Here is a 24623-nt window from a genome sequence, read left to right on the forward strand (position 1 = left end):
AAAAAGTGGGCATACCTCTTTTTGGATAGCAATTCGAGTCCTACGGGCAGGTTGTTACCAACTTGCCTTTTTTTAATTGTTTCAAAAGTAAAAATAGAACATGAAAACTGACAAATTAATTGGATTGTACAACTTATACTATAAGGCATAGTTTGGTACACATGATAGGATAAACATGTGATATATAATATAAGGATAAGTTAAGGATAAATAAGATGTAGGATATTATATTTAATGTTTGGTATGATTTTAATAAGAGTGATTAAATTTATATATTAGATTGTAATGACAAAATTAACATTATCATAATAAATTTTATAATTTCAAAGTCGTTGCTTGAGTTCATATTTTTTATTTGTTCATGTGCCGATAGTACTTGCATGATTTATTTATTTTTACCTAATTTTATATATTACATAATATGATAATTGAGCTCTTGATTTTTGATTCAAGTCAAATATCAATTTTTAAGGTTAATCGAGTGATAATAATAATTTTATTGAGATTTATAAAAATTATTTATATAATTATCTCGAATTCATTTATATAATTATCATATTATATAATATATAAAATAAATAAAATATTTATTTGATTTTAAGTTCTACCTACCTACTAGCATAGATTTCTAAAAAATCATTTATAAATTGAGGATAATTAAGTCATTTGTAGTGTATTTTATCATTAAATTAAAATTATCACACCTTCTATTAGGGATATTTTATCCTTCTAAAAAATTATTTATCAAGGGCCCATGATATTATCATGAGCTTTTTAAAAAGGTACCAAACATGAGATAAGAAAGATTATGTATCAATCCCTCTCTTATCTCATGTACCAAACTATGCCTAACAGATAAATGCTGACAGATACATTGAAAATTTTCTCTCTATGGATATGATATGAAACTTTCTTATGTGTAACTCATATTTCCAACTTCTCATCTACTTGCCAAGCAAGAATAATAATTTTCTTAACTTAAATGGTTGATATATTCAGTGGTTTATACAACAATTTTTTTTGGTTCTTCAACTATAGAAGGAAATTCAAGCTCTTAAAATTCTCGTTCTCGTTGTCGTTCTCGTCTCAATCACCACCCATCTGAAGTTGCTATGCAACTCAATTTGCACAAAACATTCTCCCTGGTTCGAATGTTATAGTTAACACTTCGTTTTTTCCGATTATGATATCATCTCTTTCTCACATATTTTCTTCTCCACCATCACAGAACATTTTGTCAAACGAATAACAACATGTGGGCCTTTGAGGATCTAGATCTGATAGAGATCCGACAACACCAATGTCAAGGCTAGGTCCTCAATTTCCACCACAATCGACGTACCCCGTGATAGAAATCATTAATCTCGATGCTGATGATGAGTACAAGAAAGAAAAGAATGACCTTCGTAAAAAGTTATGTTGAGATGGTCAAACGAGGAGGAAAATGTCTTGCAATAGCTTGGGTACAACTACCAACGACCCAAAAGCAGGTAATGGACAAAAGAATAAGAACTTTTTGCAAATTACTATTCCCTACTATAATGATAATCAGTATGCGGGTATGTCAGGGAGATAATGGATGGTGATAAAGTCACATTACTATGAGGTTATGCCCGATGTTGGCAAGTTTTCGAGATGATACAACAATTTTTTCAATAATCAAACTAGTGGTCAAAATGATGTTGTTGTTTTAGTGTTGCACATTATATTGAAAAACATCACACGATAATAAGGCGCCCAAGTACGAACATGTGTGGAAGATTGCAATGGAATGCGAGAAATGGGATGCATGTTCACTTGGTCGTCATGCTCTCAAGAATTCGAGGACTTCCGAGTAAGGGGCACATACTTCTTCAACCAATCCGGATACTGACGAGGACTATGAAATTTGCTCACATCCAATAAAGCTACAAAGGGGCAAAAGTACGTAAGAACATATCCTAAGTTTTAGATGTCGGAGAACTCCAAGTAAAATGAGAACAAATGCACGAAAATCAAAAGGAAAAATTGGCAGTAAAAGAAACTGAGATAAAGCAGAAGAAAGCATAAATTATTACAAATTAAATCGATCTTGAGCAAAAATATTATGTTATATTTATGATAGATACTAGTAATGAAAGAGAGTCAACCTCGTTGGTATACAAAAATAGCTGCAGCAAATGCGTAGAGATGTTACCTATAGTAAGTGTGTCGTTTGTATAAGTTTAGGTTTTTAAAATTTATATTAGTTTTTGTCGGTTGTGTGCATTAATGTTTTCGAAATTTATGTTAGTCTTTGAGGTTTTTCAATTGTTTTCTTCTCTTAATTTATATTCATTAACTGGAAAAAAAATAAAAATAAATAAAATAATAAAAGCAATATATATTATTAATAATTATTTAAGATAAATACCATAAATATATATTTATGATATTATATAAATGAAGATGCTAAATATAGATAGTGATATGATCAATTGGAGGATAAATATTGAGTTAAAATAGCTCATTCTTGAAATGTTAAAAATGAAATGAGTATCGAAAAATTATATTCAGTTTTATTTAAAAGTGAGCAGAAAAAAATCAAAATAATCACTTTAAAAATCGACTCTCATGTATATGTGTGACTATCACTCAATTATTATTTGAAGCGACTCTCATGTATATGTGTGAGTGATTGTGCAGTGAATGCTTCTCAAATGTATCATCACACACAGGAAAAGATCTATCACTAAGCTAAATTATCTATTGTGAGGCCCGGAGCCGAAGAGGGCGAGGGGTGATCACCGGTGCCATGAGGTTGCACAGACAATGAGCGGCTTTTGGTAGGATTCTAGATGGAGGGAACATGAATGAACCGATCTTACACTGGAAGGAGAAGGATTCTGAAACTGTTCAAGTATGGAACTGTGCAGTAGAAGAGGACTTAAAAGATTTGATATGTACTACTCATATCAAGAAGGTGCATCTTCTTTTCGGAAGCTCATCACATAAGAATTCCAAAGTTAAGCGTGCTTGACTTGAGGCAATTCTGAGATGGGTGCCCTGGGAAGTTTTCTAGGGTGCGTGTGAGTGGGGACATAAGCACGCTGGAAAGTCACGTCTTGGTACAGTGAGCACAGACGTCGAATATGGGGCGTTACAGTTGATATCAGAGCCGAACTCTCCTAGTACGGTGTGGTTCGGGGACGAATCTAGTGGAAGCTGGTGGGCATGTGAGACTCGGGCCGAAGAGGGCGGGGGTGATCGTTGGTGTCATGAGGTTGCACGGACAATGAGCGGCTCCTGCCAGGCTTCTAGGCGGAGGGAACATGAATGAACCGATCTTACATCGGAAGGAGAAGGATTTCAAAACTGTTCAGGTATGGAACTGTGCAGTTGAAGATGACTTAAAAGATTTGATATGTATTACTCATATCAAGAAGGTGCATCTTTTTTTTGGGAGCTTATCACATAAGAAATCCAAAGTTAAATGTGCTTGACTTGGGGCAATTCTGGGATGGGTGATCTCCTGAGAAATTTCCTAGGGTGCGTGTGAGTAAGGACATAAGCACGTTGGAAAGACCCGTCTTGGTACAGTGAGGACAATCATCGAATCTATGGCATTACATATATTAAGACTCTCTTTCTTGGGTGTGCTCTCATTCTAGATTATTTATCTTATATAGACCGCACTTGCTTTGAATATTCTTCAAAAACTTTTATTTGATATTCAAGATGTTGTATTAATAATCTCCAACAATTATATGAACATTTGAAACATGAATATGGCCGTTTGGAACGGTTTTGTACAGTTTCTGACATTGAAACGGTCATATTTAACTATTTGTCCACTTTTTGGTATTGGGCTGGCGGCTGGACTTTGGAGTGGTCCGGTCGGATTTGAGCGGATGGACTTCTGGAGCAGTCCGATCGGCTTTGAGCAGTTGGATTTTGTGACAAGTCTAGTTGGTCTCTTCTCTTGCTTATAACCGATTCGTCGATTTCTGAGCATAGTGGTGAACATGAAATTTGTATTCTTTTCTTTGTCTTTCCAAAGAATCAATCAATTTCGAGTTCATATGAGAGATATATACTTGATATACCAGACAATATACAAGCTGGTGCAAGTTGAGCTGGTATCTTTTCTTGATTATAGCTCTTTATTCGTCGATATCGAGGTGAATTTATGTACATAAAAGTTGTGCCTCTTTCTTTTAGTTATCCATAGAATTAGAAATAACTCAGTTTCGAGTTTATATGAGAGAAATATGCTAGAAATATTAAAACTTTTCATGTCTAGCTATAGATGTATCCTTGTTGCGAACCAGCAACTTCATCTCAATTTATCAGCTTCTTAAACTCCAGTTTAAGGCTTTTTGACTTAGGAATTCAAATTGTATATCATGGTATTATATTTTTAGCGCATTATGGATTGTTCCACTAAAAAACTTGAGCTAAGAGATATGGCTATAATATCATAACTGCTCAAGTCTAGTCGTTTGCTATATCTGTAACTTCCAGCTGGACATTGCAGTGTCTAGTAAACATAGATAACGACCGAACTAAGTCGACTGGCCTGAAATATGACATGTAGAAAATTGATTTGGATTTTTCAATCATTATGCTCACTACTCATTTGAATCACTAATTTGTGATATATGAGCAAAATATTGCAGCTCGTCAGAGTCTAGCTATTTGCTAAATTCGAATCGGGTATGAGTAAGATTCTTTAAAACCCGTTCTCATCCCCATGCCTGAAAATCCTCATACACGATTACAGATTTATTTAATCGGGTAAAAAATCTCTTTCATATCCTCCTCCATTCGGTAGAGTATTGGATTATCCGTCAGGTTCGAAGAAAATTATCATCCCTAGAATGTGGTTCCCTTGTGTTCTTTTCTCTCTAATATAATACTATACAATTGCCTTTTTTTTAAAGGATTTTTCATATCTTTATTCGTGTTCATAAATTTCATAACAAATATTGCATGTACCATATCATAAACTCAATGTGTTTGAAGACCCAACTCAAGACAAGGCCAACTTAAAGCTCATGAAATTTGCAGCTTTTAAACCAAAGAATGCATTTTATTTTCAGCTCAATAATTACTTACATTGATAGCTCAAACACAACAAAAAAAAACATGCAACCCGTCAAGCTTCATTTCAAAATTTAAAGCACAATTTGACCATCATTAACAACTATTAATGACCCTTAAAACCTGAATTTTAAACAACCTCTTGGTCAGTATGTAATAGCCAAATAATGGGTGCTTAAGACCATTAAGATGGTGATTCTTACAGGCTGAAAACTCTTCAACATCTCTCCCCATTCTAGCCTATAAATATCATCCCAAAGTGAAAGATATCATACCAAATACAAAGGATTTCTCTCCTTATTTTCAAGTTTCCCTACAGACATATTTGAGCAAGAGTGCTACCAATTCCGAGCTAAAAATCTGTCCAAAATCAGGTAGAAAGGTGGTGTCCATTCTCTAAAGCTGATTTTTTTCCATCTTTGAGCAGTCATTTGCAAGCAGCTACTTTGGAGTTCTCAAAGAAGAGTTGTTGTCCAAGAATTGAGTCAACTTTAACGATCTTTCTGACAACTTTGTTCACCTTATTCTCAACCTTAAGATTAAGTAAGCGTGTGATTATATATGTATTTTAAAATAATGATATTCATGTTTTTAAAAATTCAATCGTACACTACTCGTTTCACGTCATTTGATTCGTATATGTTTCGTTCCGCATGATTCAAATGTTATACTACTGTTAGGATTCGAATTAAAAGTGGTAAGGAAATTTCCGAAACATGCTAAGATAAAGACCTAATGCAGTGAGTTATAATAACCGATATATATGGCCTCGCCGCTTAGATGAGTTACAATTAAAGATTGATCAGTATATCATGGATAAATATATGAATAACAATGTCTTGTTTTGATATGTTTTGATGTCTTGTTCCAAATTATGCTTGTCTCATGTCTTAATTCACGTTCTGATATGTTTTGCGAAATACCTTTGAACTCATATATATTTATATGCCGATATTCTTATGTACGATCGGCTCCACATATCGAGTGTTTCTCCAAACACTCATCCCCTTACTTTCCTCCCCAGATAAGAGAGAATATCAATTGGAAGATGATGAAAAATGCATGTTTTGGGGTCGGTGATAAGTTCGAGACATAAAGTTTCAAGCATCAATTTTAATTTTATTTTTCATTACGTTATCGCTTCTGTATTTATATTAAGCACATTAAAAACAATCTTGATTTATGCAATATACAGGCTTTTGGCTATTTTATATATTATGTGGCTTGAATTACATAACCTAACTATAGCAATATCTTTATATTTTAAATTCTCGAAGTCAAGAGTTTAAAAATATTTCTCCATTCATATCTATAATTTCAAATTATTATTATAAAGATTAAAATATTTTAATTTAATCATAGTTAATAGTAAAATCAGAGAATTTTAACTCCAATGTTTGCAAAAAAAAAATTAACCTACTTTGTAATTTATTTACAAGTCCAAAATACACTCGAAATCATAAAAATTACACATTGTACACCATTCCCACTTCTAAAGTAGACGCATGAGGCACAGTCAATGCATAAGTAGAAGCCCTACTATTCCTTCTCAAGAAATCATAGCCAAAATTTATGACCATTTTCTTCACCAAACTTGATCCTTGCTTTGTTTTGACATATGAATGTCCCAAAATATAAGCTATACCGGCTTCTCTAGCTTCCATCAGTTCTCTCAACTCTTCCCGTGCGCCTCTGTCCATTTTAGGGGTCTCGGGTATGACAAAGCTTACCCGTTTCCTCGGTTTAACACATCGTGGAGACCGTATCTCTCTGAGCTCTGATGTGCCAGGCTTCTCGGGATCAACCCCGTTTTCCTCACGTAGCCAAATCCCATCTAGATGAGTCGAGGGCGTTCCTACAACAACCATTTCTTCATTTTGCTGATTACCCAAGTTTTTCGTGGAATCGTTTATACCTGCGTTCCCAGTACGTATATACTCTGCAATACTACATACAAGCTCGTTCTCAAACTGTATATCATCCTTGTGTGCATCACGGTAGCCATAACGAACTATGCATCTATACATACGGTACTCTCTGGGGCCAATGTGTCCAACAAGAAACCGTTCTTCGTGTTTAACATGAGGGATAGGGACGGATTTGACACAAAGGAAAATAAGTACCTGGTGGAATGCTGGAAGATTGGTGACAAAATGGGAGAAAATGGCGGGGATTCCGGATACGAGTTCTGTGTGTATAATACCAATGCCTTTAACACGTACTATCCCCAAACTCGGGCCTAATTCAAGTAGCCAGTCGACGGAAACTTTGTTTTGAACATCGTACTCATACTTTTTAAGCGTTCCATAGTGCCACACACACATCACCATCATGAAAATGAACGAAAGGGCGATTGGCACCCATGCTCCTTCAAGAAACTTGATCAAAGAAGCGGAGAAATATAAGGCCTCGAGTGTCCCAAAGAACAGAACAAAGCAAATTGCGAGGGCGAGACTCTGATGCCAGCACAACACAATGACAAGAGACATCAGACATGTTGTAACAAGCATGACGGTTATAACTGCCAAACCTGAAAGAAACATTGAAAAGGAACATAATTAAGATCCAAAATCCCATTTCTTTACGAGAACAGGTTTGTTTTACTTTATGTCAGGTTTTTAACCAGGTCCTACCGGAGGCGTTGCCTAAACGTTTCGTGTCTCTGAACCCAACAGTTACAGCTAGACATAGGAGCATTAAAATCCAGTTAATCTCAGGAATGTATATCTGTCCATGAATTTTTGAGGAGGTATGCACGATTTTCACTTTTGGAAAGCACCCTAAGGAGGAACACTGCTTAATTATGGAAAATGTTCCAGTAATAATGGCTTGGCTTCCAACGACTGCAGCAAGTATTGCAATCACCATAACCGGCCATCTTAATATCTCTGACATAATACGCAAGTATTCAGTTTATTACAGAAAAAAGATACAAGAGAAACAATTTAAGTTGCATACCAGGCACAGAAACATAAAACCCAACACGATAACCATTTTGAATTTCATGATGCCGGGAAAGATAGGCAGCTTGCCCCATATATGCAAGAACTAGCGACGGATAGACAATGGATGTGAAAGCTATCTGTAAATTCATGACTAGAGAAGGTTGGATAACAGTGAAAAATTGAAAAGAGTTTTGGAGAAACTTAATCGACTCCAAAAGTGTGGGGTGTAAGTATTATGTCTACTACCTTTATTGATAACTGGGAAAAATGCCCGAGATCAGCAAACATTGCCTCCGAACCTGGAATATTTAAAAACTGTATTCTTGTAAATGAAAGAAAAAATTAATTTACGCTAGTAAATAAACAAACTTCATTGTACATATCAAGCGATTTCTTGCCTGTTATGCATAGTAAGATTCCTCCCAAGGACATCCAACCACTTCTTTGTGTTTTCTTTAGAAATTTGTACATGTAGTATGGAGACAGAGCTTGATACACATGGGGATTCCAGTGGAAAATATTGTATATACCAATGACACTGATACACAAAAGCCATATTATGACCACGGGTGCGAACAAGAATCCGACCCTGTGGGTGCCATAATGTTGAAGGCAAAACAAAGCTATCAATATGAAACAGGTGACTGGGACCTCCACATCTGCAAGAATATATTATTTTGGGCAGGAAATGAACAAGTCGGTAAATGACATTCACAAAAGATTTGTAGGACCAAATGCTGCCACTAAACTGAAGGAACAATAGAACTCAAATATTTCAAATCATGTTTTGGCCCCCAAGAATCATATTTCAATCGGTAACAATATGCATGCATCCACACAAGACAATATGGACAATTATGGCTACACAATAAAATTGGATGCTTTCATCATAAAGCTGAAAAGTCAAATTTAGAATACATGTGTTCATAAACCTAAATTACGAGAAATCAGCATCCATTTTTCATTATTTTACGGACTTGAGATCATATAACTGCCAGCCCGTTACGTTGTTTCTAAATAAGCAACGTTTTACAGGCACCAATTTGTGATAATTTGTCTTCCCATCTGCAGTTAACTATCTTCGAGTCGATCCCATGTCACAGGTTGCATGCCTCATTTAGTTGGATAGAATCTTTGTCAAAAGTGACATCATATTTCGAAATGAAACTATCCCATTTTTTATATTGTACAACTTAAGGCTAATCATTCCAGACTGAGATGGCTAATTCTAAGTTTCCACTTAGGAATAAAATAGGTATTCAAATAATAATAATAGCAGGCACCCTTTCCATACAGAACTTTAAGATTTTCTCAGGTTGTATTCAAATCAATGGTTTACAACCTTTCGAAATTATACTGCATTTCTTAACATTTCCACACTTTCCTTAAAAAATCTCAGTGTGAGACTCAATACAGTAAATAAAATGATGTTGTGGTACACAGAAAAAACCAAAACCAGAACTACCTCGAGAATTTTGATTTTCATTTGTTGCTTTTATAGTCATTATTGATTAAAATTTACCACTTATTACAGTCAATAAAATGATGTTGTGGTACACACAAAAAAACCAAAACCAGAACTACCTCGAGAATTTTGATTTTCATTTGTTGCTTTTATAGTCATTATCGATTAAGATTTACCACTTATTATGGGGGGTGATGATTTGGTATCTAGCAACAAATTACAACATCTCATGGAACTTTTTGCTAATTTTCAAGCAGGCTAATTAATTCATGCACCAATCGTACTAAAAATTTCAAATATGAAAAGCCAAAAGATGAACTAGAACAATTGAAAGGGAAAGATTGGAATCTTACATTTGTGATGCTCTTTCGCCATCGCAAGTTCAACACCCGAAACCGCAGAAAAAACTGCCCAAAATGAAAACAAATATCCATCCAACGTCAGTACAACTTGAAAACTCGAAACAAAATTTTTTGATCAAAATCCAAGAGAAACTGCAAGCATACCCGAAATTGCTGGAGTTAATATTCCATCTCCAATCACCATACAAGCACCCAAAAGAGACAACAAAAGCAAAAATCTTTGCAAAACTTTATATTTTTCCAAAGAGGATTTTAGCTTCGCCCCAAAGGTTGAGGGTGCAGGATTTCTAATATCCTTTTTGTAAGATGATAAATCCTCATCTGCTAATTGAAAACTAGGCAGTGAATTTAACTTAGCGTGTCTACATAAGAGTGAATACAATGCAAAAGTGCCTCCTTCACCATTATCATCAGCCCTCAGCACTATGAACACATACTTCAAAAGTGGAACCAAAGTTAAAGTCCAAAATACAAATGAAAGAACCCCAAAAATTTCTTCATTAGTTTCGGAATGTTCAATATCTTCTGCAAAAGTACTCTTGTACACATACAATGGTGATGTACTCAAATCCCCATACACAACACCTAAACTCTGATAAGCCAATGTCAATACTGTTCTCCAAGTCTCTTTCTGCAATAAAATCGGTCGGCGGGGAAAAAAATTAAAACGTACCCGAAAATGCCTTAAATCCCTCTAGAACACTAATTTATCAGAACAGAACTCACTTTTACATGATTCTGAAAATTCCCACTTTCAGGATCCATTGAAAATGCACTCAGAATCCTGGAAATTAATCACCAGCTGCAAATTCAAGAACTTTAAAGACGACCCATCTGCCAAAACACCCACCCAAGTAAAGAACTTTCAAGAAAATGCATACTTAAACACCCAACACATATCTTGTCCACCAAGAAAATGGATAAATTTGTACCTAGAAATGTGGCACATCCAGCAGTTCAACAACCTCCATGGAAAAAACAATCAAACAAAGATTGAGGAATAATACTCTGTTCACTTGAAAAGATATTTCAACTTTAACTACCATAAAAATATGTGATAAGTGAGAATGGTTTACACTTTAATGCAAGTAGGTAGTTTTTTTGCGTTTCTTTATTATTTATTCCCAATCGTTTTATTCAGTGATTTCTTCCGTTGAGTTTACTGATTCAACTACGAAGTGATATCACATCTCACATATCACATATATTATTCTTATGCCCACGTCAGCGCTTGTAGGAGAGAAACAGAGACGTGTAAATGTTTGCTCTGAAATTAAGCAGACAATGGGGTTGCAAAGTGTTTTGTTTATCTAAATTTAATATTCTTTTCTTGTGGGAATCGATAGACGTTAGATTATGCACATTACAGGGTATTTGAAATAATATTTTCGTAGTTTTTATTTAGATTCTTTTTCAAAAGAGAAAATTATAGATAAATTTATAAAAAAATACTAAATTTCGTGTGCAGTTTATGATGGTATCAACTATCAATAAAATGTATATAAAAACTTTTGTGAGACGGTTTCATGAGTTAATTTTATGAGACGAATCTTCTACTAAGGTCACCCATGAAAAGATATATTTTTTTCATTCAAAAAAATTTTTTTTTTTATTTTAAACCTACCAGTCTTACAAATAAAGATCTGTGAGACTGTCTCACAAATAAATATATGTGAGACCGTCTCACAAGAGACTTTATCTAAAATTTAATGTGTGCAATAAGTTTTTTTTTTTGAAATGATTCTCCGCGAAAACTAAAGATGTTTTTTTTAAAAAAAATTATGATGGAACTCACAATCGTTATCTTTCGATATAGATTGTAAACGCTCGAGCTAATACAATACTCTAGAAATTATGTTACTAATTTATACGAAGATTTTAAAAATTAATCCTCGTATATTTTTTTCTTAAATTGAAATCGAAATTAATAATCAATTAATCATGATAAGAGACATCCACGATGACTCAACATTAGGAAATGGTTTCCGAAATGGCAAAGAAGAGATTTGGAAGAAATAGAGGCAAAATGGCCGGGGTGGTACTTTTAGGTTTAATTAACGTCTTTGAAAAATATACAAATTTGAATTGTTCTAATCTATGTGTGTGTGTATATATATATGTGTGTATGTGTGATTGTGTGTGTATAGAATATGTCTCTTGTGAGACGGTCTCATAATAAAAAGTAATATTCTTAGCATAAAAAGTAATATTTTTCATGGATGACCCAAATAAGAGATTTGTCTCACAAAATACGACACGTGAGACCGTCTCACACAAGTTTTTGCCATATGTATGTGTATATATATATATATATATATATATATATATATATATATATATATATATACACATACATATATATATATATATATATATATATATATATATATACACATACATATGGCAAAAACTTGTGTGAGACGGTCTCACGGGTCGTATTTGTGAGACGGATCTTTTATTTGGGTCACCCATGAAAAAGTATTACTTTTTATGCAAGGAGTATTACTTTTTATTGTGAATATGGGTAGGGTTGACCCGTCTCACGGATTATGACCCGTGAGACGGTCTCACATGAGACTCACTCCATACATATATACACACACTATATTATTAAGTATGAGGGCATGATAATAACTACCTAGAGAGGACACCAAATTTTTTTTCCAATTTTACTCTTATATGATACTAATATTGCACTTTTGTTTTTTGTTTTTTTTAAATTTCAACACATTTTTTTTTATTTTTTTTATTTCAACCATTCAAATATCAATTTAGTTTCTCCATAATTTGTCAAATTTAACTTTAATCTATCGATAATGATAAAAAAATTGTATACACGTAACACGTGTACAAAGTAACTAGTTTATATAAAAGACATATGTTTAGTCAAATAATTGAATAGGACGTCGCCATATAAGGGACGAAAGAGATATTGTTTCTTTGAGTCGTCCTACAATTGGACAATGATTATTTCATTTTGAAAATATCTTGGTCTTGAAATCCATGCATTATTTAATTTATTAAATAAAATGTTACATAAATATGCTCTAAATATTGTTTTCTATAAAAAGTCATCATTTGTCCAGAATTTCCATTTTAATACTGGCACAAAACCCTAATTAAGCCATTGAAACAATACAATTTATGTGTCTATAAATATATACAAATGATTAATTTATAAATATTACAATAATTGTCATCCATCGATCCTACAAATTATTTGGAATTATATATCCTATGTATGTATATATGTCGTCACACATATTGATTTATCTGCCCGATAATTACATTATTATTAAACAATTATACATGACAACACAATGCTTGTCATTATCTTTTATTTTTAATTTTTTGAGCAAGCGTTTGTTTATCTTTATATTCTAAACGAAGGAATACATATATTTCTTGATTTGTGTGGGGTTCTTTTAGTTTTGTCATCTTCAAACCTCAATTACTGGCAGGGGCGGATCTAGGATTTCGATACTGAGGGCCGCTTACAAAAGACAAACAAAAATTTAAAAGGAAAAAGACAAAAATTCTATGGGTTACATTGAACAAAACATCAACAGTACGTTTCTTAACAACGTACGGTTTTGACAATAACCGTCGCCGATCTAGATCGGCGACGGTTTGGTTAAATCCGTCGCTATATGCTAAAAATTTTTTTAAAATTTTTTGGGGGGGGCCGTGGCCCTCGTTCGCCCTACACTAAATCCGCCCCTGATTACTGGGTCTTTATTGTTATTTGTTAAATGAATCAATCTTTCGTTTCTTTTCATGGTGATATGTACGTGAGTGAAATTTCAATAATTAATCAAAGTCATTCGAAACTTGGTTAGACTTGTATTGAATATACGTACACATTCCACTTGGTGAGACTTGTAGTTAAATATACACACATTATTCCACTTTGTTCTTGTCACACCATGAATTGGTGGAGGTGAATCTCTTGGTTGTGTTACATCAAAGTTTAAAATGTGACTGGATTGACAAAATTATGAGTAGTTTTCAAAGAATTTTTTTTTTCTCAAATCTCGAAAAGCTGCTGAAATAACAAAGAGTAGATCTCTTGTGAGATGATCTTACGAATCTTTATCTGTGAGACGGATCAATCATATCGATATTCACAATAAAAATTAATACTCTTAGCATAAAAAATAATACTTTTTCATGGATGACTCAAATAAAAGATTAGTCTCAGAAAATACGACTCATAAGATCGTCTCACATAAATTACACAAGTTTTTGACAATAATAAATTATCAAGATACCCTAACTCTAAATCAGATCAAATTACGTTTTCAATGACATTTATTAAAAGTGAAATGATTTCCGAAAGTGCCGGTCTGGTCCATCTGGATCCAAGACTTTAAGTTGAAGAAGAATTTATATTTCTATAAAAGTTACACATGTTTAAGGGTCCTCCAATTTTTAGTGAAAAATAGTAAATTTTATTTATGATTTTAAAATATCTAAGTTTTTTTTTTTACATTAAAAATTTTGTGGTTTTAGCATAATACCCGGATTAATTATTGATTCTTTTCCAAATGTGACGTCAATTTTACATCAGAAGAGATGGTGGAAATTATTATTTTTATTATTAAAGCTAATAAAATTATTTATTGCTAGGTTTATAATTGTTAATCAATGTATAATTTTATTTCTTTATATTTGTGTCAGCATAAAATGCACTTATTTAAGTGTTAATGGGCCGGCTGTTAGGCCCATGAGTCCAGGAAGATGCATGTTTATCTGTTGGTGCTGTCTCATATATCTAAAAATATCAGTTTTACTCTTTCCCTAACGTCGGCTCTGTCCCAACAAATACAATATTACTCGTTAAGATCTGATGTCAGTCTTTTCTTGCTCACCTAGCCAACCATATCAAGTGGCACAACGTCAGGAGCTTGACACAAGAGAACTTCTTAGGAGGTCACCAATCTCAATACTACTCTCACTCATGCACATTTAACCCAACATTCCCCATAAGAAGTATTATGATTTTTTGGAGACTTGAATTCATTACCTCGTTCTGATATCAATTATTAGGATCAAAGCACTTATTACTAGGCCAAAAGTTATAGATGTTAGCCAAGGTGCAACTTTATTTCCTTATATTTGTGGCAGTGCAGGGTGCATCTACTTGGATGCTAATGGGTGGGCTATTAGGTCCATGAGTTCGATGAAGTACATGTCTATCTATTAATGCATGTCTATCTACTGATGTTGTCTCATATTTATAAGAATTAGTCTTATCATTTCCCTATCGTCGACCATGTCCCACCAGAGACAATATTATCCGTTAAAATCTGGCTTCACTCTTTTATGGGCCCACCTAGACAACCAGACCAAGCGGCACAACATCAACAGTTTGATGCCCAAGAACTTCTCAAGAGGTCATCAATCTCAATACTACTTTCACTCATGCATGCTTAACACAATATTTCCCCAAAAAACATAAAATATGCTTCTTTAGAGACTTTAACACACGACCTCACTCTTATACCAATTGGTAAGAATAAGCACTAACCACTAGACAAAAGATATAGTTGTCAGCCAAAGTGCAACTTTATTTCCTTATATTAGTGGTTGCGAATAATGCACCAACTTGAGTGCTAATGAGTCGAATTGTTAGATACATGAGTTCGAGGAAGTGCATATATATTTATTAGTGCTGTCTCATATCTCTTAGAAATCAGTTTTACCATTTTCTTACCGTCGACTATGTCATCAGCAGATATAATATTACTCATTAAGATCTATCATCACTCGTTTACGACTCACCTAACCAACCAGATCAAACGATACAACGTCAACAATTTGATGCACGAGAAATTCTCAACATATCATTCATCTCAATATTATTCTCAATCATATATATCTATCCAATACAATTATTAAAAGGATAGAGCATGCGATGGATGATTCAATTATGTAAAAATTGATTGATGACTGCTTGGCTCGATTTAATGCCTTGTCTCAAGTAAAATAAAAGGAAATGAACGCCACATATTATAAATTATATCGTGTGCCTTACGTGGTTTGACTTGAGTAATGGACGTGATTGAATAATAAGGAAGTTTTGAAAATCCCTCAAAAAATTTTTTGGTTACTTCTATAAATTGTGGCATGCAAATGTGTACCTCATGTGGAATGTGGTTAAACAGTATAGGGATAACCAAAAAAATGCGGCTGAGGGAACCTCTAAATTTATTGATAACCCTCATCATCTATATCTTAGGCTAATTTTTTCTATCCTCTCCATTTTTTTTCTCGCAGAACTGGTTACTACTGAAATGAGAGAACAAGCCACAAGCCAATTGGCTCAGTCGGCTGACGCCTCTTTCTTACGTGGGAGAGGCGTGGGTTCGACATTTACTTATATTGTGATATATATAACCTATTTTTTAAAACGTCTTGAATCAATGGCTTTTAATCTAATCCAACCACATAACTTAAAAGATATGTCGAGTTGAAATAGTACTTCAGTTTTCGTGGTAGATTATCTGTAACGATCATGGATCATGAGCTGTGCACTGATCTAATATGAGTTTTAGTTTATACTAATGCATCATTAATGATGATAGGCTGTAGGTTTGTCCAACATGAGCCGCTCATAGCTCTATACATACCAAAAATCTAATCTTTTATGACTACTTCATCACTACATAAGACGAAAAATAACTACAAAATCAATCAAGCCATAGTTTGAATCTTTCTGCATAATAAATGGAATAAACTAATTAAGCAGCAAAAAACAATCATTTCACCTCGTGCAAACTCAATCAAGGCTCTCTCCCGCACAAGCTTTTTCAAATCTCTTACCAGAAATTCCTTTCAAATCCCACCCTCACAACTTTTTTCAACTCGAGGCCCTTACTTACAAAAGTACAGTTGTTGATAGAGTAATTTCTCTTATGATTAAATGAGTTGAAAATAATTTTAGTGGGCTAAGTTAGTAAATATAATTATTTTATGGACTGGATAAAACTTTAATGTAGGCTAAAATTACATATATACTATACTTACTAACAAATTTTTTTTGATCCAGGGCTGGAGCCCACCCCAACATTTGGGGTGGCTCCGTCCCTGTATGTGTTTATATATTGGACCTATTTTTTAAACGCCTTGAATCAATGGCTTTTAATCTAATCCAACCACATAACTTAAAAGATATGTCGAGTTGAAATAGTACTTCAGTTTTCATGGTAGATTATCTATAACGATCATGGATCATGAGCTGTGCATTGATCTAATATGAGTTTTAGTCCATACTACATGCATCACTACTGATTATAGGCTGTAGGTTTGTCCAACATGAGCAGCTCATAGCTCATGTCCATTCACGGTCACTCATAGAATATCTAACCTCTAGAATGTGGTTTCTCTTGTCTCCCTCAACACCTCTAAGTTTAAGTACCTACATCCTTAGAGTGTTGAATCGTAACAATAATAAATGTTTGATCATAGTATATATTAACGATTGATGTCATATGTAATAACAAAAAAAAATTAATAATGACTATATGAATTAAATTAATCACGACATGAACCATTCTAAACAGCTAGAGCCGATGAACAACGAAAAAAAAAAATTTTAAAAAATGCATTACGTCAAGAAAACGAAAAGGATGAAAAATTACATTAAAAACAAAGAAGAATTTAATTTTTTTTAAAAAAAAATCGATTGTTTTTGCTTTCCCCACCAAATTGGTTCCTGTGCATTCATCAATGGCCAACTTCGACCACGTCATAACCCCTTTTTAAGTGAAACAAAAAATAAGTCAAAATTTGTGTGAGACAGTCACACGACTTGTATTTGTGAGACGGATCTTTTATTTGGATCATCCATGAAAAAATATTATTTTTTATGTTAATAATATTAATTTTTATTGTGAATATGAGTAGAGTTGACCGTCTCACAAATTATGATCTGTGAGACGTTCTTACATGAAACCCACTCACACCAAAACACAATTTTTGAATTAAATAATTTGAGTGAGTCTCATGTGAGACCGTCTCACGGATCATAATCGGTGAGACGGGTCAACCCTACTCATATTCACAATAAAAAGTAATACTTTTAGTATAAAAAGTAATATTTTTTCATTGGTGACCCAAATAAGAGATTCGTCTCACAAATACGACTCGTAAGACCGTCTCACACAAGTTTTTATAAAATAATTTAGCCATTCACTAGCTGTTCTTTTCAATGTTTTCTTTATCTAAATAGGACCTACTTTTAATTCAAATATATAATATATATACTTTTTCTCCCAAAATGGGCCATTGAATAATAACATCTTCTACCTAATTTTTGAGACTTGTTTTAATCTTTATTTTATTTAATGTCATGGCCTAATATTTGAGTGCTACGTGACTCTTTCCTCCATGGCCCCATTTATCTGATCGTCCCAAGAAAACGACACCATTAACAAATTTTGTTGCCTCATACACTATCATCACCATCCATTTTCTGTCCTACCCGGTGCACCCTCATTTGCTTTACCCCCACAGGTAAAAACCGGAACACGCTGATCAACTCGACTCTAAAAATATTTTATTCGTATTCGATTTATATATTACATAAATATATTTTGAATTTTTCGAGCTTTATCATCAAGCAATGGTTCGATAGATTACGAACATGTTCGAATATCTCGAACAGAACTCAGAGTCGAGCTCTCATTCGAGCCAAAATCAAACCAATTACTTTAAATCATTCGAGCTTCGAATCGAGCTTGATTCGATCTTTTAAATCGTACATGAGCTCAAACATCATGTTTACATGATCTCAAACATCATGTTTCAATTGTTCTATCCAACATTGACAATTATTACACCCGGCAAAATCGTTCCCCGCGCTTCAATTTCGGATTTCCCCACCGATTTATTTTTGGAGGGATGCGTACGGTGGAATTAATCATTTTATGAAAATGATAATAAAGCACAAAATTTGACCGTCGTTGACTAGAGAGAGTCAATTTTGTTAAATGAATGATTTTGATTTATTGTTTGGTTCTTACACAAAAATGGTACCAATTTTTGTTAAGCGGTCTATAGTTAGCAGCCTGGACCAATAAGTTCTCGTCGGCAGGGAAAAGACTCTTCCAAATCCAGCTGCCACCAATTTATTCTGGCCGATTCTGATATTTTTTTTCAAAATATTTATTTATTTATATTATGATAGTGTTTTAGAAAAAAAAAAATTAAAATAATTCAAAAATATATAATTAATCTGAGTATTTTACGAGATTAAAATATGAACTTCTTTATGGGATTGGTGAGCTATCTTAACCTTATATGAAGACATAATTTGGTACTGGTAGGCTGCCAGCCATACAAATAGCAAATGGGCCACCTTTGGGAAAAAGAAGAATAAAATAGAGAAACTAGATTTTGCAATAAGATGATATTTTTTAGTGCATGAAAATGAATATTCGATTCTACCATTAATAAAAGTAAAAATTTGTGTGAGACGGTCTTACATATCGTATTTTGTGAGACGGATCTCTTATTTGGATCATCCATGAAAAAATATTACCTTTTATGTTAAGATTATTACTTTTATTTGTGAATATCGATATGGTTGACCCGTCTTACAGATAAAGATTCGTGAGACCGTCTCACATGATGAACAATAAATATATGATCTTTCTACGTATATTGTCGAAAAACACTGAAATAGAGACACTATCAATAGTAGTGAAGATGGATTCGATTTCCTTCGAAAAAGTTTTTTTGGGAACCTGTGAACTCGTGTGAAAACAATTAAAATATGATGTTTGAATTGTTATATAACCTAATAAATTTTGTAGCGTAATTTTATATAAAAAAATAACTTTGTTACTAAGACAACGGTTTCATATCAATATATTTATGGTGTAGCGAACAAAATAACTTTGGTCAAATTTTTTTTTTTTTTTGTTTTTTAAATAACGTTCACATATGTATTTTAAAACAGAGTATGTTATTTCCCTGAATTTTCTTTTTACAAATTTAAAATTTTTATTGTGTTAAAACTTGGAGAGAATAATGGGCTGATTGTGGGGTAATAGGGCTAAAGCCCAAATAAATTATTTGGGCCTGGAGTAACCCATTTTAATCAGAACTAGGGCCAGTAGTGAGTAGCCCGATTCCAACAGGTATAAAGGCATACATAATATTGCTTCGCTCGGCCAGGTGATTCGATTCTTTTCTGGTCTTCTTTTTCTTCTGTTCTTCTTTCAATTTCTCGAGCTCTAGTTTTGCAATTTTCTTGTATTTTAGGCATTTCAAGTTCTGCGAAGGAGATTTTCTTTTCTAGGTTTTTGTTGATGCTATTATTTCCTGTCGGGGTGTTGCTTGTTTAGGCGCAGGAGTAATTTGCTTAGTGGGATCTCCGATCTCTCTCACCGAAAGAAGCGTAGAAAATGGTAATTGGTCGCTAATTTGACGCAGTTAGTGTAATTTCGATTATTTTGTTAAGTTTTCAATGCGTAGTGTGTGCTGCCTCTTGAATTATAGTTGCCTGGAGTGATTGATAATTGAAATTCGGTTGCTTGAGTGAGGAACAACAGGGAGGTACATTAGGAATAAGAGTCCTGTTTCTTGATTGAATGAATTTATTCTGCGCAGAGAAAAACACAATCTTTGTCAGTAGCGGTTATAAACTAATACTTGATTATGTTTTCTAGTTTCCTTCACAAGAATAACTTTGTGTTTGAGTTGGTGAATCGTTGTAAAGATTAATACTTGCTATTGCTGCAAAACAGAGGCTCAAAATTATTTCAAGTGAGAAGAATTTTCAATTTGCATGTTTCTTGAGTGTTATGTAGAAGAGAAATAACATTTTATTTTCACTATGATGGAACAACTCTTGCTTTGAGATAATGTTGTAGATACTGGACCCTAGCAATCAGCCTGAAGAATATCATCATTATTGTATTGATTGAGTAAATTCTTGTTGATCATAAGATTGAGGTAATACAGTATACAGACTTGTCCACATGGGGTTTTTTTTGCTCAATTTGAAGGTCGACTTCCATGTTTCTATTTGACTTGATTCGGCGTTTTAGGCACAAAATAGTTTAACCTTGTATTGATTGTCAAAGAACTGAAGAAGACAACTAACAAGTTTTCTTTATTTAACTGAAGATATGTTTTAGTAACAATACAGTTGGCCAACCTAGGGAAAATGCTATTGAGATTTTATGAAAAGCTCTTGTTATTCCACTTTGTAACAAAAAAGATATATATCTCCGGCATGTTATATGATATAGCCCTCCGTGCTTTCCTAATATGATAATAATGCTTGGTCATATTATATTTTGCCAACATCTGGTGTGTAAGTACTTTTCATTTGCATCCCTAAACTATAGCTCTTATGGACCATTCTTTCACTCTTGTGCTATATGTTGCTTGACTCATTTAGCAGAGCGGCTTTTAGAAATTTCTGTCCAGGCCATCTATTGATGGTCCTTGTGGTAGGCTTACCAACCAGCCTTCTTTTCATTGTAAAGAATGGTGCTGTAACTTCCACCAACCCTAATGTTTTCCATGATATACAGAACAAAGTGTATCATCATGATTTTTTTTGTGATGAGATGCATTGCTATAAGCAGCCACTTGCAGTTTTTTGCATAAAGTTGACTCAGGTGTTATGATATGTTATTATTCAATGTCTCAGAATTATACACTCGTTCCTCCATAGAATTTAAATTCTGCGGTTTTAATCTAAAACTTCTATATTCCGGATCGAGATGCTATGCCTAAAAGCAAGTTTTCCTAGTCAACAGAGTTATCGAGACCGTGATTCACGGATTATCTTTTTTTCCAGGCAACCCTTAATGACTCTTTCCTGGCTGATCTTGATGAATTATCCGATAACGAAGATGATCTTCTGGTGAGTATGCAGCATTTTCTCTTCACTATGTGACTTTAATACATGTTTTCCCATAAATATGACAGGTTATGGTGCTAGTTTTCTCATTATCTTCGTGAGTAGTCAGACTTCCTTGTGTTTTCTCTGTTACTGCCTTGCTTATGGCCCTAGGTTGATATCACTTTATTTTCAGGAGGAGGAGGATGTTGATGCAGAGCATATGGAGGAAGATGTAGACGGGGACTTGGCAGATATTGAATCACTTAATTATGATGATCTCGATCTCGTATCCAAGCTTCAAAAAACTCAGCGTTACACTGATATAATGCAGGTGAGCTTTCCCTGAAGTAACTAACATGAAAGACATATTTGAACTTTTCTTTTTCTGCAGGTTTAACATATTTGTTTAATGTGTTTCAAATGCACCCAGAAATGTAATAATTTTATCCTTTCTTGCAGAAAGTTGAAAAGGCCCTTGAGAAGGGGTCTGAGAGCTCATATCTCGGAATTGTATTAGAAGATGATCCAGAATATCAGTTGATTGTTGATTGCAATGCTTTGTCCGTTGATATCGAAAATGAAATTGTGATAATTCACAATTTTATCCGTGACAAGTATCGCTTAAAATTTCCGGAGCTTGAATCACTCGTTCATCATCCAGTCGACTATGCTCGAGTTGTTCAGAAAATTGGAAATGAAATGGATCTGACTCTTGTGGATCTAGAAGGTCTTCTACCCTCTGCCATTATCATGGTGGTTTCTGTGACTGCATCAACCACCAGTGGCAAGCCTCTCCCGGAAGATGTCTTGCAAAAGACGATCAATGCATGTGACCGAGCTCTTGCTCTAGATTCAGCAAAGAAAAATGTTCTTGATTTTGTTGAGAGTCGAATGGGTTATATTGCTCCAAATCTTTCTGCTATCATTGGAAGTGCTGTTGCTGCAAAACTTATGGGAACGGCTGGTGGTCTTTCAGCATTAGCAAAGATGCCAGCTTGTAATGTTCAGCTTCTCGGTGCGAAAAGGAAGAACTTAGCAGGGTTTTCAACGGCAACGTCCCAATTTCGTGTTGGTTATTTAGAACAAACTGAAATATTTCAGAGCACTCCTCCTTCCTTGAGGATGCGTGCCTGCCGACTTTTGGCTGCAAAGTCTACACTAGCTGCACGTGTCGATTCTACTAGAGGAGATCCAACAGGAAAAACTGGGAGAACTTTCCGTGCAGAGATTCATAAAAAGATTGAGAAGTGGCAAGAGCCTCCTCCTGCCAAGCAGCCTAAGCCTCTTCCAGTTCCCGATTCTGAGCCTAAAAAGAAGAGAGGCGGACGTAGATTAAGAAAGATGAAAGAAAGGTAGTAGTTTTATAATTTCATTGAAAATATGATTGCATCTCCACCTAACTTAAATGTTAAAAAAAATCTAATGTGATCTCCAACTTTTGTTAGATATGCTATTACCGACATGCGGAAGCTTGCAAATAGGATGCAGTTCGGTGTACCAGAGGAGAGCTCTTTAGGTATTTATTTCAAACATCATACATTGCTTCAAATTGTTGATCAATTATGTCCATAATGATCTGCTTTTGTTCGTGTGGATTTCTTGGTATTGATACCGATTGAGGAAAAATGGTGAGAAAACTAATTGAACCAACAGTCCATCGGCCTACAGCAAAGTTGTCTGGTGTCTACTTTGCTGGTTGACGTGATCGTGGATTTTAGACATTTTCTTCATGTTTTTGTGTAGTTCCTAGAACGATTTACTCGTTTGCTTTGATTTTAGTTACCTTGATTTTAATCTGATATCGTGATTGCTTATTTTATGGGCATATTCTTTGTCGTTGATTTAGGTTCTCGCTCATTTCTCATACTTTGTGATTTTTCTTGAAGGTGATGGACTTGGGGAAGGATATGGGATGCTTGGTCAGGCTGGAAATGGCAAGCTACGTGTATCAATTGGTCAAAGCAAGCTTGCTGCTAAAGTAGCAAAAAAGTATACCTTTTCTGCTTGTCCTTTTTTTCTGCTACAAGAAATGAAGTAGCAAAGTAGCTTACTTTTTCTGCTTGCCAATTTTTCTTTCCTACCATCCGAACTGCCTTTGATGCTTACTAAAAGCAGAGGTTCATTTTCGGTGGAAAAGGAATTCTAGCTTGGAAGTAGGATAAGAAGTTTCTATTCAAGTTTGATTCTGATATTTAGCAATGTTGAATCACAGACCATTAAATATAAGCATCAATGTTAAATGTTTGGGTGATCTTGTTATCTTCCACGCAGGCATCATTCGATTATTACCTGTTTCAATTCCTTTCATGGACCTTTTCTTTTCAGGTTTAAGGAGAAGCGTTTTGGAAGCAGTGGTACAACTTCTGGACTAACTTCAAGTTTGGCCTTCACACCCGTGCAGGTTTGATGCTACTTTTAAAAACAAAAAGGTCCTAAGAGTCGGTCCACTGAAAAATGAATGCAAAGTTTGAAATATGACTGGCTCATACTGTTGCTACTTGGATGCGCTTTGCTCAAATTCACTGTATCATCTGCCTTTTTCAGGGAATTGAACTCTCGAATCCTCAGGCAAACCTGCTTGGTGGTGGAATTCAGAGTACTTACTTTTCAGAAACTGGAACTTTTTCAAAGATCAGGCGGACGTGAGATGCCCATTTGATGCGATATCTTAGAACATGTATCGAGTATGCTATGGATACTATAACTGTTATCTACAATGAATCTTAGCATATGTGCAATGCTGTGGTACTCAAGTGTAATTAGCCTTGTTAACTATATTACCTACTCTCGAAATCTCTGGGCATTATTCTGCATCCCCAATTCATCGATTCAAATTAGCATCACACAACAGATGTATACAATGAATTTGGAGATGTTTGGCAAAAACACTGAAATGCTTCAGTTATTATAAACCATCAGTTTTACAT

The 24623-nt window shown here is 34.3% G+C and overlaps 2 protein-coding genes across 4 annotated transcripts; one reads left to right on the top strand and one right to left on the bottom strand.

Annotated features, from left to right (window-relative positions):
- Positions 1–6404: 6404 nt before the first annotated feature.
- LOC140830665 (potassium transporter 6-like) lies at positions 6405–10988 on the bottom strand. Of its 3 annotated transcripts, none has more exons than XM_073194084.1 (9): positions 10766–10988; positions 10560–10617; positions 9978–10464; positions 9825–9878; positions 8405–8665; positions 8253–8305; positions 8020–8143; positions 7695–7949; positions 6405–7591 (listed from the first exon to the last, which is right to left on the bottom strand). In XM_073194084.1, exons 1-9 carry the CDS (start codon positions 10780–10782, stop codon positions 6528–6530), a joined length of 2373 nt encoding a protein of 790 aa, XP_073050185.1. In that variant the 5' UTR covers positions 10783–10988; the 3' UTR covers positions 6405–6527. The 3 variants fall into 3 exon arrangements, with proteins under 3 accessions (XP_073050185.1, XP_073050187.1, XP_073050186.1); XM_073194086.1 differs by having other exon boundaries at positions 10560–10635; XM_073194085.1 differs by having other exon boundaries at positions 10560–10667; positions 10766–10987.
- Positions 10989–20002: 9014 nt separating this feature from the next.
- LOC140830668 (U4/U6 small nuclear ribonucleoprotein Prp31 homolog) lies at positions 20003–24499 on the top strand. Its single transcript, XM_073194089.1, has 8 exons — positions 20003–20248; positions 21652–21717; positions 21890–22027; positions 22156–23048; positions 23142–23212; positions 23583–23685; positions 24022–24097; positions 24241–24499. Exons 1-8 carry the CDS (start codon positions 20246–20248, stop codon positions 24340–24342), a joined length of 1452 nt encoding a protein of 483 aa, XP_073050190.1. The 5' UTR covers positions 20003–20245; the 3' UTR covers positions 24343–24499.
- Positions 24500–24623: the final 124 nt, after the last annotated feature.

The sequence above is a fragment of the Primulina eburnea genome, chromosome 4 (assembly GCF_022965805.1).
Source record: "Primulina eburnea isolate SZY01 chromosome 4, ASM2296580v1, whole genome shotgun sequence".
Taxonomy (NCBI): domain Eukaryota; kingdom Viridiplantae; phylum Streptophyta; class Magnoliopsida; order Lamiales; family Gesneriaceae; genus Primulina; species Primulina eburnea.